Source organism: Phyllobates terribilis, unplaced genomic scaffold, assembly GCF_046119375.1.
Source record: "Phyllobates terribilis strain yellow unplaced genomic scaffold, ASM4611937v1 Scaffold_12__6_contigs__length_324123572, whole genome shotgun sequence".
Classification (NCBI taxonomy): domain Eukaryota; kingdom Metazoa; phylum Chordata; class Amphibia; order Anura; family Dendrobatidae; genus Phyllobates; species Phyllobates terribilis.
Genome location: NW_027362772.1, coordinates 159,573,922 through 159,593,455, shown reverse-complemented (window position 1 = coordinate 159,593,455; position 19,534 = coordinate 159,573,922). Strand labels below are relative to the sequence as shown.

At 39.5% G+C, this 19,534-nt stretch overlaps 1 protein-coding gene across 9 annotated transcripts in view; it reads right to left on the bottom strand.

Annotated features, from left to right (window-relative positions):
* Positions 1-14,202: 14,202 nt before the first annotated feature.
* Positions 14,203-19,534, bottom strand: part of FLT3LG (fms related receptor tyrosine kinase 3 ligand) — a 112,661-nt gene continuing 107,329 nt past the window's right edge. For 8 of the 9 annotated variants that reach the window (XM_073656458.1, XM_073656459.1, XM_073656461.1 and 5 more), the window contains one exon: positions 14,204-15,475. In XM_073656458.1, the coding sequence (XP_073512559.1) occupies positions 15,456-15,475 (20 nt within the window). In that variant the 3' untranslated portion in view covers positions 14,204-15,455. Of the gene's footprint in view, positions 15,476-19,534 lie in introns of all 9 variants that reach the window. The other variant, XM_073656466.1, reaches the window with a different exon arrangement.

Genomic DNA, 19,534 nt, shown 5'->3' with positions numbered 1-19,534 from the left:
CAACCACTAAAACTTCCCATCGGAACTTGTGGTTTTATTGGACAGAGTGAGCAGGAAATGGAAGATTTTGTAACACTTTTAATGGATATTGAATAAAACATTATATTTATATGAGTTGGCTCCAGCTTTTTTGGATTGTATCTTATACTGTGGATTGGGGATCGCGTGCAAGAACAACATGCGACATGATTATATGCAGATAGTATCATGATTATGTGGACTTTCTAAGGATCCAAGGTGGCAATACATTGTACGGGTAAACGTGTCGTGCAGAATATTTCAGATGAATTTTTGGGCTTTTAAATTGCATGAGATTAGAAGAATACATTTACTCATCATATAAATACATAGACACGTGTGACCCAAATACTAATCTCTATGCAAATTCTATTTGCCATCCTTATTTAGTACTTCGTTTAACTATGAATCATCTGCTCTTGATTATCTCAACACCCGGGAAAGTTATTGATGAGGTGAGGAACTAACTGTTCTCATTGTAATAAACTTCCTAACAATTAAAAACTGATCATTTCCAGAACTGTTGACTCAGTGGTTAGCACTGTTGTCTTGCAGCGCTGGGGTCTTGGGTTCAAATCCCACCAAGGACAACATTTGTGAGGAATTTGTATGTTCTTCCCTTGTTTTCATGAGTTTCCTCCCACACTCCAAAGACATACTGATAAGGAATCTAGATTGTGAGCCCCAATGGGGACAGTGTTGTGGAATATGATGGTGATATGTAAGTAAAATAAATATATATCACCATAGATGGTCAGATGACCTGTATAACTACTATTTCCAATAATATCATCAGGATTAATGTGTATGGCCGGATTATTGATTTTTTTTGTGAGTGTTTTGGATTTACCAAATTACTTGAAAAATTACTTTTGCATTTGTAAAATTGTAGTTCAATAGTGAACACAAATCCATGAAGGTACGGACAGGTAACATCTTAAGGTAGGTGAACGCTAACGTATTAAGGAGCAAGGACTTGCCAAATATTTCATTTTGCATCAATATAGAGTTTGTTTTTGAGGGAGAAGTTTTGAAGAACATTTTGGAGAACAAATAACTTATTGATCAACTTTTTAAATTCTTTTTATTTTGTGGAATGTTGTAAGTAAAATAGCATTTCCACTATAGATTTTTACATTTTCAATTTTGTTATTACAATAGAGAAAAAGGAAAAGCTGCACTCACCGTACCATTAAAAGAAATAATCCTTTATTTCATAGCCATATAAAAATAATGGCGTGCAGAGAGTGCGGGGAGGAGGAGGACACACAATTTTGTGCCATTCACAGCGTAGCACTAATAATTTGCTGCCTTTATTCTCCGGATCATTTACAGTGTATTACAAATTACAAAATCTAAGTAGATTTTTGTTTTACGACTTTTACAAAATAAACAAAAAACAGTTTAGAAAAATAATTTGCTTTTGTGTTTTTTATTTTCCGCAAGCCTTAACTTTCATCATGCTCACTGTGCAGAAAAAATAATACTTCAGTTTTATACTATGGGTCGTTATGAACACAAATGTACCAAATATGTATACTTTTTTTAATATCTTTGTTTTATTTTTTATGGAAATTAAAGTATTTTTCATGCGGATAGTGTAATTTTTTGTGTTTTGTTTATTTTTGTATATGCTTAAAAATTATATTTCACTTTTTTAACCTTTTTGTTTTCATTCCCACTATGGAATTAGATGGTGCAATTTTTCAGATTGCTCATATTTCTGTATTGCAGTATATTATGCCTGTTAGCCTAACGTTGAGTGACTAGACACTTGTTCAAAGAAAATTAAAAGGATGCACAAAGAAGGTGTATGCTGGGGCTTCCTCTATACATCTGCCATTAAATAGGAGACTAGGAAATCCGGAGGATGTAATGAAGAATTTAAGCCATACAGTTTATTCTCAATGCGTTTCGGAGTTGAATCAACTTCTTCATCAGGAGAACCGCAGTTTAAAAAGAGTGCCTATGTCAAACCCCTTGACAAGAAAATCTACAGAAATTATCAACCAGATCAGGGTTCTCCTGATCCCAGCCATTGTAACAAGGTGTCAAGCTCTATCATATTGCTAATAATTAGTGTTGAGCGAGTATGTTCTATTAACCCTTTCGCCGAGTATGCTCGGGCCGAGCTCCGAGTATTTACTGCTGCTCGGTGATATGGTTGAATCGCTCCCATGTGCATGATTTGCAACTGTTTGACAGTTTTATTACATGTGAGGAATGTCTATTTCTTATACATTCCTCACATGTAATAAAACTGTCAAACAGTTGCAAATCATGCACACGGGAGCGATTCAACCATATTACCGAGCAGCTGTAAATACTCGGAGCTCGGCCCGAGCATACTCGGACAGAACATACTCGCTCAACACTACTGATAATCACTACTGATGGTGCCACCCACATAATAACAGAATATTCTTGTATAGAGCTCCTACATACATAGTTGAGGCATACTCATTACGCATTATCTACTGTCTGTAGATGCAGGAACCAAACCCTACAATCCTTCACCTAAAATAGTCAGCATTACACAAGTCATTGATCTCATGAACCTATATTTCTTTATGGCATTGATATCCTATGCATTTTTGGGATGATTATGAATTTAATGATCCAAAGGCTCATACGCTTAAAGCGTTAATGTAACAAAGCTCAAGATCCTGTGTCTACAATGAGTCTACACAAGGCACTGCCATTGTGGATGCTTGTCCAATATATGGAAACAACTTTGTATCTAACCATTCCCCAATATTCCTGGGACCAGAATGAATTTCATGACTGAAAGAGAAGATGGAGGAGGACAGCTCAAGGGGGACCGACCAGTAATTGTTATTAGTAAAGTTTACTGATTAGGCCTGGATGATTTTCTTGATGAAGTAGATGGGACAATGATCCAGTGACTTATTCTGATGCCACTTGATCCAGAGACTTATTCTGATGCCCTACTGCTCTCCGAGTTGGAAGTGGATTTTACACTAATATGGGACAACTTCCTTTGGGATTTTAGTTTTTCTAAAAGAAGAACATACTATGTTTACATTGTATTTTATGCTTTTACTATCTGTTACAATCCTTCAACTACAATAGTTGGCATTACACAAGGTATTGATCTCATTAATCTATATTTCTTTAAGGCATTGATATCCTATATTTTTTTATGGTGATCATGAATTTAATGATCCAAAGGCTCATGCGCTTAAAGCATTAATGTACCAAAATTCAAAATCCTTTGTCTCCAATGAGTCTACACAAGGCACTGTCAGTGTGGATGCTTGTCCAACATATGGAAACAACTTGGTATCTAACCATTCCTCAATTTTCCTGGGAGCAGGATGAATTTCATGACTAAAAGAGAAGATGGAGGAGGACAACTCAAGGGGGACCAGTAATTGTTATGATTAAACTTTACTTGCTAGGCCTGGATGCTTTTCTTGAAGAAGCAGATGGGGCAATGATCTGGAGACTTATTCTGATGCCCTACCGCACTTGGAGTTGGGAGTGGATTTTCTACTAATACGGGACAATTTATTTGGGGATTTTAGGTTTTATAAAAGAAGAACATACTATATTTACATTGAATTTTATGTTTTTACTATCTATTATTTTTATTATTTAATATGCTTCCTAATATAGTGCCATCACATTAAGAAATTTAAAATCCAAACTTCTTACAAACCCTTAAGCCTCATTGAGTTCTGAACTTTCTAATATGACTTTAATTTTTAATTTTGATTTATTTTATTATTGGGATTTATTTCCTGTACATCATATATTGTGCTTTTATAATTATTCATACTTGCTTAAAACATATATAGCATTTTTGGCCTCTATGGAAATGATCATGACAGTACACTACAAGCTTTAGTTCAGATCAGACCAACACTGCAGATACGGATACAATAAAGGATATCAGAAATTAATCTGTTAAGACATGCAGCTAATGAAGGCAACAGAGGATCGGGAAAAGTAAAAAAAAAATCCAGTAAGGAGTAGAAAATCCTCAATAAGTAAAAATCTAATTTATTAAAGATACTCCATTATAAAAATCATGGGAAAAGTCATAAAAACTGGGTTACATAGAACCTAACGCGTTTCAAACTAGTACTATTCATTACCTCCAGGAAACCCATAATGGCTTCAACACAAGAAGAAATATTTAATATTTTATACTGTACCTTGTACGGATGGTCAAGTCTTACCGACGATGACTACGGTCAGGCGGGAAATAGAAAGAAGGAGCTAAGAATTGATGAAGCAGATGTAAGACAGAAGCCCAGTCCTCAGAATAATTAAGACAGAGATACACACATCTGGAGGAGAATTAGATGCTGCGGCATCTCGGTCTTCAATGGCTTTAAGGGCAGAAGGAGATACAGATAACTAGTGGTGAATAAATCTTTCTGAAAAGAATCCCGTTAGAGGATTAAAATGCTTCAAGTAGTAATACCGGACGATAGCGCAGCAAACAATTTGCTGACCTCATTATTACTGTTCCTATATTTATCTAAGACTTAAGGCTGAAGTAATATATTTTAAGGGACATGCACATTTTAAAATAAAAAAAAAGTATCCAAATTTTTTTTTTAACAAAAATGTGTTCAAAATTGTCTTACAAATTAAATTCTTATTTATAAAATTCTATAAAAAAATTACATTTCTGCACTTTTGTTTTCCCCTCCTCTTTTTCCATAACAGTTTTATTTTTCCATCAACATATTATGATATTATTATGATGGCTTCTTTTGCTTTACCATATAATTTGCTGAAAAATTGGAATAACAATTTAAAGTTTGGCAAAATGGTGAAATAAACTGTTTTTGGGTTTGTTTTTTTTGCCGGCATTCCATTTTTACGGTGTTTATTATGCAGGAAAAATGGCCTGGCAATATGATTCTTCGGATCAGTAAGATTAAGGACATACCATATATTTGTTATTATATTTTCTAGTTTTAAAAAATTCAAAACTATGTGAAAAAATATGGTTTGTGTCGCTGTGGTAGATCAGTTTACTCGACTGCACACGGAGGTAAAAACAGGAACGCTGTCTCTTTAAATTTCTTATTGGTTTATTTAGGTACGGCATTAGCCAATATAAAATTCATAAAAAACACGGCCCTTCTGGCAAAATGGCAAAGCAAAAAGAAAATGTACCGAACAGACCTCATGTCTGCCGGGTTCCGACCACTCAGGGATAGCAGAAAAAACACATGGTCCAGGTTAGCACAAACACATACTCCTCTCTCTGGAGCTAGCTTCTCCATATACACTGAACACTGAATGCCTCAGCAGGCCGTCTATTCAAACCACAGACCACACCCTAGGGTGGAGATATGGGGAACAACCTCCCACCCGCTCTATGGTTGTTCTCAATAACCCAGCCCTTAAAATGGCTGCTTAACGACTCAGCACTTAGTGTGCTGGAGCAAAACTTCTGGATTTCAAATCACTGAAGCTAATAGCATCAGTGAAACATACCTCCCCTCCAGCACTTTGCCAGTGACTGTCACAGTCGCATACAAAATATTTCTCCATCTTCTCCGTTCTGTCAGTCCATGTAAATCGTACTGCACTCAGATGTCATCTGAGTGCAGTCCAATGGTTCCCACAGACTCATTGACTTTCATGGTCCAGTGCGATCTGAATATCACGCAAATCGAGCATGCTGCAATTTTTCCTCAGACGGGCTCTGTCCGAAGAAATGATTGGAAAAGTGCCCCATAGAATAACAGTTGATTGAGTGTAATCTGATGTTTTGTCGGATCGCACTCTGACCAATAATGCAGCTGTCTGCACGAGCTCTATAGGAAGGTTATTTCTAGGAAGGGGTAGATGCTGATGGAGAAACCTATATGAAAAGTTTTAGGAGCAACTCAAGAGGCTTCACACGTTTGCCAGTTTTAATCAAATCAGGGAGTCGATCGATCGGAGACAAGAGAAACACGACCAAATCTGTCTGTGTCCCAGACTTGTCTTCCCTCAGATGCCTGGTTACAAGTTTTTATTACAAACCACAAAGACAAAGAAAGTGTGAATTGCTTACATTAAGTTACCTAAAAATGAAGATAAGTTGAGAAAAACAAAGTCGTAAATTATGTATCCTGCTGCATTCCTTAGACCGGTTATATCTAGTTTTACTATACTTTCAGAAACAAAGGAAAGCTTCATACAGAGACAGCTCTGCATTAGATACAATGAAATAACACGTATAAAGCTAATATTAAAATGCAAAAATATCAATTAGATATATGAATTGTCTAAATAATAAAGCATAGTATAAATATTTACCATAACAATGCTATTTAAGAAAAAAAAACTCCCATAACACCTCCTTTCCAAAATGAAAAATAAAAATGGAACAAAAATGTTGTTTCTTTATTCATTTTATGGAAAAAACACGTTAAATTTTTTCATAAAATCTAAATAAGCAGCATCTCACTTTACAAATGCACCAATAAATAGTGCACGGCTACTGATACATACTAAAGTCAGATGGCACATACATAGTTTACAGTGTTTATTAGTAGCCTGTGACAATAGAGACACATACTGTAGGTTTATATAAGCATAAGACCTATAAAACAATTGTTTGCAAAAGTGTAAAAACACCTTACAAATGGAAACAATGTTAAGTTTTTGCTCTTCATGCAAAATGTTAAAAATGTATGAAAATTCACTTTTATTCTGCAAATAGATGCTGCAGAGTTTCCAGTAGTGGTTATATTTTTTTCTTGTTATTATGAAACATAAAGGCAATCTTTTAGCAAAAATGACTGTTCAAATTAAAAACAAGTTCTCAGTGCACTTATTAAATAAAAGGGTCGATTTATCAAGTAATATAAATTATAAAATGTCAACAATAATTCGTCAATAGGTTTGTCTGTAATATCATTCACATGATGGTTGATGCAAATGTTTATCCCCTTAGGGTTGTGAGATCGGGGATAGGGATTGGGAACAGAAGATGGGGTGGCAGTGCTGAGCAAGACAAAAAGAAGAAAATAAAAATTGGCAGAATTTTATCAACCGATCTGTATACAAATTATAAATGAGGCCCCTGGATGGTACAATATATAAAAGATGCACATTCAAAAGAAAATAAACCATTTGTATTTATATCCATCACATTCGGACCTTCTAAAAGTGGGTGTAAAAATCACAGTTGCGACCGTACCCATGCTGGAGAAGGGTCAGCTGATGCCTGCGCCTATATCTGCTGGATGTGTGTCCCCGGGAACACATTCAGCTAGATGTATTTTGGCACAGAGACCTGCCGGCTACCTGCACTGCAATATACGCTGACGGCCAATCAGAGGATTGCAGCTGACTTCAGAACGCCTGTTATGGAACGGGTGGCACATGTTAGTGATGTCATTTGCCGACTTCTGTGCCTGCTATGGAAGAGAATGCCACACATCATGGGAGTGGGGGCGGTAACAAGAATCATTTATTTTTTTTACATTTGTTGGGTAAGAGCTGCAGAAAAGGGATATTATTGCTGGAAGGGGCCCAGAATGGAGGATATTATACCAAGATGGATGACATAATACCAGTATGGAGGACATTATATCCTGAAGGGGCCCAGAATAGAAGACATAATATCAGTATTGGGGACATTATACCAAGAAGGGAGACATTATACAAGGAAGGGGCATAGGATGGAAGACATTAATACCAGAATGGAGGACATTATATCAGGATGGGGGACATTATATCAGGAAGTGAGATATTATACCAGGAAGGGGCCCAAAATGAAGGAAGTTCTACAAGGATGGGGACATTATACCAGAGTGGAGGACATTATACTACGACAGGGCCCAGGATGGAGGACATTATACAAGGAATGGGAACATTATTACTGAAAGGGTCCAGGATGGATGGCATTATACCAGGAAAATGCCTAGGATGGAGGGCATTATACTAGGAAGTGACCCAGAATGGGGGATATTATTGCTGGAAGGAGCAGCAGATGGGGGACATTATAAGGTTTGTTCAGGATCTTTATGATTTGATTGTGATTGTCGTAATGAAATAAATTCTCTATAAGCTGGTATCATTTTCTGTATTTGATTGGTATTTGATTGAAGCATTGAGAAAAGATGGAAGAGAAAGGGTCAACACAAGATCACAAGCATGCAAATCGTATAGGAGCAGTCACACAACAACCGCTAAGAGCGTGAAGTAGATCTCAATCCTAACAGTGTGTCTGCTACACACTGTCAGGATTTACATTGTTAGACTTCTTTAAATTTATTAGCCAATTTGTGACCAAGTAATTGCTTTAAATTTTTTATCCTTGCATTCAAAGAGACATACCTTTTTCATTTTTATTTAGTCAATGCTGCTGTATGAGGATTTCCTTTTTAGAATATTTCTTCTTATATAAATTTTCTATTTTTCTTGAGGGATGGGTTTTTAAATTAAAGTTTTCTTGAAAATAAATTAAGCTTTTGATCACTTATATGAAGCTTCGGAATACATAGTATTTCAAAGAATTATTGCCTTCAGTGTTACTCTGATAGGCAACAAATATGCCGAGTTTCCGGCACAGACTAGCAGACAGATTGCAATGGCAGAACTACGGTAACTTTGACCCCAGTGATTGGGAAGGTCGCATGGCTGTGTATTATATGTATTACAGCCATGCTCCATCTGCAATCTTGTGAAATCTATCCGTCATAATGCAAAAACTTCACTCAATGATGGATATATCCTTCATTTATCGTTAAGGGGATTAAATGTTTATTCCGTTCAAAACTGATGGTCAATCAAATAGTCAGTCCATGAGGAGAACGAAGTGTATTTTGCTAATAAGATATATTACAAAGTGGCTTATTTTCATGTGTACTATTGATTTCTGAAATAAAAATTATGGTTACGCTTTTTAAGTGACTTTTTTTAATCTGGTGCCTAGCATTGATCCAGATGATTGACTGGTTTCCATCTACAGTGGCTTGTGAAAGTATTCACCCCCTCGGCTTTTTACCTATTTTTTCACATTACAACCTGTATTTAAATATTTTCATAATACGATTTGTGTGTGATGCATCAGCACTAAATAGTCTAAGTTGGTGAAGTGAAGTGAGAAAAATATAGGCATAAATTACATTTATGGGATCAAGTAACTAAAAATTGGCATGTGCATATGTATTCACCCCTTTTACTATGAAGTCCCTAAAAATCTCTGGCGCATGTAAATACCTTCATAAGTCACATGCTTAATGAAAGGAAATCCACCTGTTTGCAATCTAAGTGTCACATGTCTGCCAGTATATACACTTTACCCTTTCTGAAAGGCCACAGAGTCTTAAACACCATTAACAAGAGGCACCACTAACCAAACAACACCATAAAGACCAAGGAGATCTCCAAACAACAATATGAAGACCAACGAGATCTCCAAACAACACCATGATGACCAAGGAGATCTCCAAACAACACCATGAAGACCAAGGAGATCTCCAAAATACAATATGAAGACCAAGGAGATCTCCAAACAACACCATGAAGACCAAGGAGATCTCCAAACAACACCATGAAGACCAAGGAGATCTCCAAACACCACCATGAAGACCAAGGAGATCTCCAAACAACACCATGAAGACCAAGGAGATCTCCAAACAAGTCATGGATAAAGTTGTTGAGAAATACAAGTCAGGGTTGGGTTATAAAAAAATATCCCAATCTCTGATGATTCCCCAGAGCACCATCAAATCCATTATCATCAAATGGAAAGAACGAGGTACCACAACAAACCGGCCAAGAGAGGGCGCCCACCAAAACTCTCAGCCCAGGCTAGGAGGGCATTAATCAGAAAGGCAACACAAAGACTAAAGGTAAGACTGAAGGAGCTGCAGAGTTCCCAAGCAGAGACTTGGGTATCTGTCCATACGACCACAATAAGCCGTACACTCCATAGTGGTGGCCTTTATGAAAGAGTGGGCATAAAAAAAGCCTTCACTTACACACAAAAATTGTAAGCAACCTATCAAAGACCGAATATCCAAGCATAAATCTACCATTCGCTGCAGATTTTTGCAGATTCTTCCACTACCATATCACTTTACATCTGCTGGTCACTCAGTATCGCAATTGAAATTCCAGGTCATTGAGCATGTCCCTCCTCCGAGGCATTGAGGAGATCATATTCACATACTCAAATTCAGGGAGGCTTACTGGATACAAGAATTACAATCCTTAAGCCCAAAAGGGTTAAACAGGGAATATGACCTACTCTCATTTATCTGACTGGCTTAACAATATCCCCGGAGACTATACACCAACAATGTGCTTTTGGTATCTATTCCTTTCCATGATGTGTTTATAAATTTTGTTTATACATTTTATTGATGACTACTGTGGCTTATAATTACCCTGTGAGGTATGGTTTATCTTAATTGAGCTATTATGCATATTCCTAACATGTTTTTTTTGTCTCCTAGAATCAGTCCTAGACCTCCTGTTCCCCTCCTGAATCCCATCCTTCTAATGCTTCTCCTATAGGAACAAACTTTGGCACCTCTGGTCCATCCATACCTCTCATCCCCAGCCCTATACCAGACCTACAACACTGTGGAACGCACCATTCCGGTGGTGGAACGCACTAGCGACATCACTTCCGGTCACATGACCCACCGACAAGCTGCAGAACCTGGCGACGTCACTGTGACGTCACTTACGGTCGCGCAGGTCCTTCACCACACCAATTCTGGAGCGATGTCTCCACTGCCACCAATCACCTGTCTCCCCCTATCTCTTGGGCCCTGCTCACACACTATTTAACACCCCTATAGCCACACATTCCTGGCGCTCATAGGAACAAGCAGCGGATAGCACGCTCCAAGCGCCAAGAATCCTATCTTTCTTCCTCCACATTAAGGTATGTTCTCCATCACCTTTTTCCTTTCCTGATGGTACTTAGGTACTTTTATTGTATTCTCATACTGTGCCATCATCCACAGCTACCGCACCTATGGGACACATACCTACGGGTCGCATTATACTGGTATGGTTTTCATTCTTTTCCCTTCCCCTCCTTCCCTGATCCTCTTTCCTATGAACTTGAATTTGTTTCCCTGTTGTTTAACTAATTATGCCTGTAACACATGACTTCTTTACATAAAATGTTTAATGTATTACTATACTTATTTGATTGTTCTTTGTTGTTATTTTTGTAGTACACTGCTGAAGGTCAGCAGTCGTCAAAATGTCTGTTTTGTTTTTTGTACTTTTCCCATTAAATATTGAGAAAATATTACTTGAGTCATATGAGTGGCAAGTTTTTCTCGTGCAAGTCTCTGGGTTTGGACCCTTCTTGAGCACCTACTCATCCCAGGAGCGCAGTAGTTTTTACATCGTATCCTGTGGTCAGATGGGACCAAAATGTAACTTTTTGGCCATGAAGGTAAAAGCTATGTCAGGCAGCAAACTAACACAGCTCATCACCCTAAGAACACCATCCCCACAGTGAAATGTGGTGGTGGCAGAATTATGCTGTGGGGAAGTTTTTCAGCAGCAGGGACAGGGAAAATGGTCTGAGCCAAGGAGAAGATGGATGGTGAGAAACACAGGAATATTCTTGAGCAAAACCTGTTTCAGTCTTTCAGTTTTGCCTTGAGGATTGGAAAAAAATCCCAGTGGCAAGATGTAGAAAGCTCATAGAGACTTATCCAAAGTGACTTCCAGCTGTAATTGCGGCAAAAGGAGGCTCTACAAAGTACTAACTTTAGGGGGGTGAATAGTTATGCGCACTAAAGTTTTCAGTTATTTTGTCCTATTTGTTATTTGCTTCACAATAAAAATAGAAAAATAAAACTAAAATTAAATGTTCACAGTTGTAGGCATGTTCTTTATATGAACTGATGCAAACTCTCAAAAAAAAAGTGAAATTCCAGGTTGTGAGGTAGCAAAACACGAAAAATGCCAAGGGGGTGAATACTTTCGCAAACCACTGTATGTATCAACTGGATCGGGATGAGGGAGAAGCCAGCCGGTCATGTCATCGTAGTCAGCTCTCTACCTATAATGCGCAGCCGGCTTTTCAAACTACGTTTCCCTAAATGCCATAAAACATACCAGACTGCAATCACACAACCAGACCAATGGTTCAAGTAGTGTGAATGTATTGACAGGTTCGCTTTAAGGGTTTATCACACTGTGTTCGTCATGTATATAAATATACTAGTCAAAGGTGAGTAGCTTATTAGTGCCCTATTCCCCTTCCTCACTAATGCTAGCCCCCAGCACAAAGGAACATTTGCCACAATAAATATTCCCTTTCGAATTCCTATAGTTTAGGGTTCCCTAACAAAGATCTTTTCTGCAAATTGGAACCATGGCAACCAAAGTTTTAAAAAATACATATCACAATATTTAAACTGTAACTGTCATTTTTTAAAGAGCTTGCAAATATCTGTTTCTGCCTCTAGCTCCTCCCCCATTTCCATAGAATCTAATAAGCACCAACTGTCATCGTTACCCTCGGTAATGTAAAAATCTGTCTTCAATTAAATAGATTTTACCACTGATTACATCATTTTTAGAGTGAAAAATCAGCCCAGGAGGAGAAAGAAACAGATTTCTCTGTTAAGATACAGTACAGACCAAAGGTTTGGACACACCTTCTCATTTAAAGATTTTTCTGTATTTTCATGACAATGAAAATTGTACATTCACACTGAAGGCATCAAAACTATGAATTAACACATGTGGAATTATATACTTAACAAAAAAGTGTGAAACAACTGAAAATATGTCTTACATTCTAGGTTCTTCAAAGTAGCCACCTTTTGCTTTGATGACTGCTTTGCACACTCTTGGCATTCTCTTGATGAGCTTCAAGAGGTAGTCACCGGAAATGGTTTTCACTTCACAGGTGTGCCCTGTCAGTTTTAATAAGTGGGATTTCTTGCCTTATAAATGTGGTTGGGACCATCAGTTGTGTTGTGCAGAAGTCAGGTGGATACACAGCTGATAGTCCTACTGAATAGACTGTTAGAATTCGTATTATGGCAAGAAAAAAGCAGCTAAGTAAAGAAAAACGAGTGGCCATCATTACTTTAAGAAATGAAGATCAGTCAGTCCAAAAAATTGGGAAAACTTTCAAAGTGTCTCCAAGTGCAGTTGCAAAAACCATCAAGCGCTACAAAGAAACTGGCTCACATGATGACCGCCCCAGAAAAGGAAGACCAAGAGTCACCTCTGCTTCTGAGGATAAGTTTATCCGAGTCACCAGCCTCAGAAATCGAAGGTTAACAGCTTTAAGACCAGGTCAATGCCACACAGAGTTCTAGCAGCAGACACATCTCTTCAACAACTGTTAAGAGGAGACTTTGTGCAGCAGGCCTTCATGGTAAAATAGCAGCTAGGAAACCACTGCTAAGGACAGGCAACAAGCAGAAGAGACTTGTTTGAGCTAAAGAACACAAGGAATGGACATTAGACCAGTGGAAATCTGTGCTTTGGTCTGATGAGTCCAAATCTGAGATCTTTGGTTCCAACCACCGTGTCTTTGTGCGACGCAGAAAAGGTGAACAGATGGACTCTACATGCCTGGTTCCCACCGTGAAGCATGGAGGAGGAGGTGTGATGGTGTGGGGGTGCTTTGCTGGTGACACTGTTGGGGATTTATTCAAAATTGAAGGCATACTGAACCAGCATGGCTACCACAGCATCTCGCAGCGGCATGCTATTCCATCTGGTTTGCGTTTAGTTGGACCATCATTTATTTTTCAACAGGACAATGACCCCAAACACACCTCCAGGCTGTGTAAGGGCTATTTGACCAAGAACGAGAGTGATGGGGTGCTACGCCAGATGACCTGGCCTCCACAGTCACCAAAACTGAACCCAATCGAGATGGTTTGGGGTGAGCTGGACTGCAGAGTGAAGGCAAAAGGGCCAACAAGTGCTAAGCATCTCTGGGAACTCCTTCAAGATTGTTGGAAGACCATTTCCGGTGACTACCTCTTGAAGCTCATCAAGAGAATGCCAAGAGTGTGCAAAGCAGTCATCAAAGCAAAAGGTGGCTACTTTGAAGAACCTAGAATATAAGACATATTTTCAGTTGTTTCACACTTTTTTGTTAAGTATATAATTCCACATGTGTTAATTCATAGCTTTGATGCCTTCAGTGTGACTGTACAATTTTCATAGTCATGAAAATACAGAAAAATCTTTAAATGAGAAGGTGTGTCCAAACGTTTGGTCTGTATTGTATATTAGAAAGTAAATTGTTTTCATGTGTACTATTGGTTTATGAAAAAAAAACAAAAAGTAAAAAACATTTCCACTTTAAATGTGAAAATTGCCAAGTTTGCTCACATACTGCTTCCAATGTGTAACACTTTACAGATTCTAGAACTAGTGCGAAGTTCCTGTTCAATTTCCTGCCTTTTTAATAGTATATACTTCTTTCAGCAATTTTGCTCATTGCAGTGTTTAACACTAACTGGCATCTGTCCCGTAATTATAGTATGAAAGTTTCACATCATCTGCCATGGTTTGCTGCCTAGTGTGAACTATGTCTATGCATTTTTCTAGTTTTATTCCCTTTTCTGATATAGATAGCTCAGCTTCATTCCAGATGAATTTATTCCATTTCCTGCAGGGGGCTTGCCTTTTTAATGGTATATACCTCTTTCGGAAATTTTGCTCATTTAACACTAAATGGCATCAGTCCCATATAACATAAAAGGGGTTTCACAACACCTACCATGGTTTGCTACCTAATGTGAACTATTCCTATGCATTTTTCTAGTTTTATTCCCTTTTTCTGATATAGATAGCTCAGCTTCATTCCAGATGAATTTATTCCATTTCCTGTAGCCAAAGCTGAGAATTTGTTAACATGTATCACATTTTAATAGGTATTTGTAAACACAATACAATGAATATTTTTGCTCCTGCGAATGTGAATATATCTTTACATGTTTCATTAGAAGTGTTTTTTCCCCTACAGGACTGTAGACACATTCATGATATCACAATGAACCGAATTGTGAATACACCCTACGAATGTCAGCATTATATAAATGGATGTGGCAGGTAACACCCAAGCATTGATTTCTCTTTCATGTAGCTAGGTCCAGTTAGCATGATTTCAAGTTTGGCACATATATTCCAATTCCTATGCCTTGAATGCCACAAAACAAGTCCAAAATAAAGAAAAAAAGTTGAACAGTGTTTTATATTCCCCATCTTTAACCATTTAAGGGTTCGTGTTAATTTCGTCTCCTTCTTGCTCCGTTTTAAGGTTCCCTCTTCGCTTTGCTGTCCTGAAGAACATCATAGATTCCTATGAAGGAGTCTTACAGGACGGATGCAGAGGCTGAATTTAGAGCTTATAAATGTAAGCCGAGAAAAAAAGTGCATGGCGTACAAAGTCATAATATTCAAGATAGTCCGGCTGTGAGAAAGCAATGAGGCTGAGATCTTTACGATGTTAGAGATAGATCTAAAGATACAGATATAGAAATCACAGATTAATGGAGGAAACATAAAGTTGTAAACACCTAATTTACAAAATTATGGGGGTATATACTTTTCTATAAATAATAGTATGCAACAATTCTATGTACTTTAAACAGTAATTAAACGTTTGCCAATAAATGTGATAATTTTTTGTCCCTTTAAGTGCCTGTAGATTTATGAGGATTCGAGTCTTAAAATTCCCACCGATTGCTCAAAAGACCCCTGAGAAGTCTGCAGCTCACAGCTCCTGCATGCACACACACACTTCTGTGAGCACACACTCCTGCCTGAGCACACACACTTCTGTGAGCACACACTCCTGCCTGAGCACACACACTTCTGTGAGCACACACTCCTGCCTGAGCACACACACTTCTGTGAGCACGCACTCCTGCCTGAGCATACACACTTCTGTGAGCACACACTCCTGCCTGAGCACACACACTTCTGTGAGCACACACTCCTGCCTGAGCACACACACTTCTGTGAGCACACACTCCTGCCTGAGCACACACACTTCTGTGAGCACGCACTCCTGCCTGAGCATACACACTTCTGTGAGCACACACTCCTGCCTGAGCACACACACTTCTGTGAGCACGCACTCCTGCCTGAGCATACACACTTCTGTGAGCACACACTCCTGCCTGAGCATACACACTTCTGTGAGCACACACTCTTGCCTGAGCATACACACTTTTGAGCACACACACTCCCGCAAGCACATACTCCTGCCTGAGCACACACACTCCCGCAAGCACATACTCCTGCCTGAGCACACACACTCCCGCAAGCACATACTCCTGCCTGAGCACACACACTCCCGCAAGCACATACTCCTATAATAATAGGAGAAACAGAGTACGTATAGGCGTAAAAACAGTATAACTTTATTAAATGCCAAATATAAAAGCGGCCACTAAAGGTGGCGGCATAAAATAGACAATAGATTACAAAATGCAGCACATAGTAATGTGTATACAAAGTATATATACTTAGGGAAAAGCTTCCTCAAGGAGAAGGAGGAAGGAAAAGGCAAGCACAAAAAGATATAGTCCTTGGCCTGTCTCTTACCTCTATTTATAATTGTGTTTGGTAAGCGACATTGGTACTTATATTGACATTGTATATTCATCTGTACACTTGTATGGAGTTGGGCATTTGTATGATGTGTACTATATCTTTTTGTGCTTGCCTTTTCCTTCCTCCTTCTCCTTGAGGAAGCTTTTCCCTAAGTATATATACTTTGTATACACATTACTATGTGCTGCATTTTGTAATCTATTGTCTATTTTATGCCGCCACCTTTAGTGGCCGCTTTTATATTTGGCATTTAATAAAGTTATACTGTTTTTACGCCTATACGTACTCTGTTTCTCCTATTATTATATTTAATGTTGAGTAGGCTTGTGGTAATTATTAGCCATGTATTCTTTAAACTGGCGCTCTGCCACGATTATTTAAAACATGAAGGCCCTTCTGTGTATATTAAGCACATACTCCTGCCTGAGCACACACACTCCCGCAAGCACATACTCCTGCCTGAGCACACACACTTCTGTGAGCACACACTCCTGTCTGAGCACAATCCCTTGTGAGCACAGAGTCCTACCTGAGCACCTAATGACCTGATAATATGAATCTGCATATTACTAGGTCATAATATGATACCATACTTGAACATTTTTATTTATATCAGTAACAAAATATAATTCAGAAATTCGTAAAAAGAAGAGAAAAAAAAAACATGCCATGTTTCGAGACCCATGACTCTTCATTTTTTGGTGGATGGAGCTGTGCGAGGTCTTGTTTTTGCACCTGGAGCTGATGTTTTTATTGGCTAGATACAATGTAGTGATCATTTCTCATAGTATTTTTTTTCTCTTGCAATATTGCAGCGACTGAAAAAATGGTATTGTGAAATTTTGATATTTTTTTATTGTTATACCATTTACCGATCAGGTTAATTAACTTTATATTTTAATAGATCAAACTTTTAGATTTTTTATTTTATTTATATTTTTTTACATTTTTGTTTTAGTATTTACTGTATTTTGTAATCCCCTTAGGGGACTTGAAACGGAGCTCGTCCAACCGCCTATACCACAGTGTTGCAGTTTATAGTAAAAATTATGGTCTCCTGTGAAGCCCTGCCACATGCTGGACTTCATAGAAGCACAGTCCTGACAGGCAAGGTGGTTTTCAGCACACTCCCAGCTGCTATGGCAACCTGTTGGGGCTCCATAATCATGTTGCAGGCGGGCTGGTGGGCATTTAGAATATTGCGCCCTCCCAGTTCTAGGTTCCCCCTCTTGAATAACAGCCATCATCTGCCAGAAATATAGTAAGCTCAGTTTCTGAGACTGCTTCAAAGAAGGGGACCTGACTAATGACAAAATAGTATGTCATATTTGGAAGGGGTTAAACTATTTTTAAATAACTTTGAAAGTATGCCTGGTGTCACTGTCCATTTTGAAGAACAATTTGCCCCCAGGCATTAATTTACTGGCTGATGTCTTTAGATGTTGATTCACTATCTCTGCAAGACTTTCCTGCCTCATAACACCATCTTTGTAAAATGCACCAATGCCTACTGCAGCACACTACCCCCAAATCGTAATGCCAGTGACGCGCCCCCTGAGCTGTGGGGTACTCGGTGCCGGGCCGGTCGTTGCTAGGGGAGATGTCACAGTGGCGGTGACCCGGTCTGTGACCCAGGGCGGTCAACAAAAGGGGGTATTATTTACAGGGGATTTATAGTTTTTATATACAGTTCGTGACGCCACCTGTGGTATGCGGCTATATGGAGCCGCCGCTGCGGAGCAGGTCCTCTGGAGCTGATGATGACGCAGCAGAGTTGGTTTAGCTCTCCACAGGTAGAGCTTAGCTCCAGGGCAGTGTAGACGTTGCTGTTATGGTGTAGTGCAGAGGATGGCGCAGTTAATAATCAGTCCACAACTTAATGGCAGTTTCCTCTTATCTTTACTTGCGGTGGTTAGACAGACAGGGGCACGGGTACTAGCTGGTAGTAGAGGTCCGGGCAGCCTGGAAGCAAGTTGGGGGATCCACCTAGCCAGGTGGAGTTGTAGGCCTTCTCCTTGCGCTACCTCTTTGGCCCTGCTGCTTATAGCTGTGCTGTGGCCCTCGTCCCTGAGTAAAACGTCTTTGTGCTCACCCGTATGGCAGGCAGCTCGGGCCTTCCTGGAGTGTCACTCACACATGGCGGTGCTGGACCCTATCGTGCTGCTGAGCCTCCAGGCATCTGATGGGGCCAGGAGACCTGCAGTCTCCTGCCCTCGGTTTCTGCTGCTGGGCTTTCGGTGCCCCACAACCTCGGACTCCGGTGTCCGGTTCTTCTGCGCTTCCCTTTGGGGTGAACTGCCGTGCAGCTCCACTCCCTAGGTCTTTCCTCGTCGACGTCCTGACTTCAACTTCTGTCTGTTCTCCTCACACTAACTAACCCTGCCTCCAGATCCAGTTGCTAAGGGGAGGAGCTCCCCTTGCTGGTCTGGAGCCAGGAAGTGTTGCATGCTAGCAAAACCTGATTAGGGGACCCCTCCTTGCTTCCAGGCATGGCATCACCCCTTGTGAGGGAGGCAATGCCACTGTGGCAACCGGACTCCTGGGGTTGAGGCTTCACGGTGGGCATGGTGTTCTTCGGCTTGCAGGCCTGCATTTTATCTCAATACTTGAGAATGGTAATTATGGACAAACAGTTTAATGGAGGGAGGCTGCACGGAGGAACACTAGGGGTCAGATGAGTATAATTTTTGTAATTTTTTTTTTTTACACATGTTAAATATGCTTTGGGCAAGGGCATAACGATCGTGGTGACAGAGGGTGCGTCTGCTTCCTTGCCCACGCTGGAGGGGGAACATGGTGGCATCTGTGGCTATTTCAGTTGGATGTGCATTCAAAGACGCATGTTCAGTTGGAATGAATTGCGGCGCAGAGACCCGCCAGCTCCCTGCATTTAAAAACAAGCCACTGACCAATCAGAAGCTGGCAGCTGACATTGGCGTGCCTGTCACAGGTGGCACAT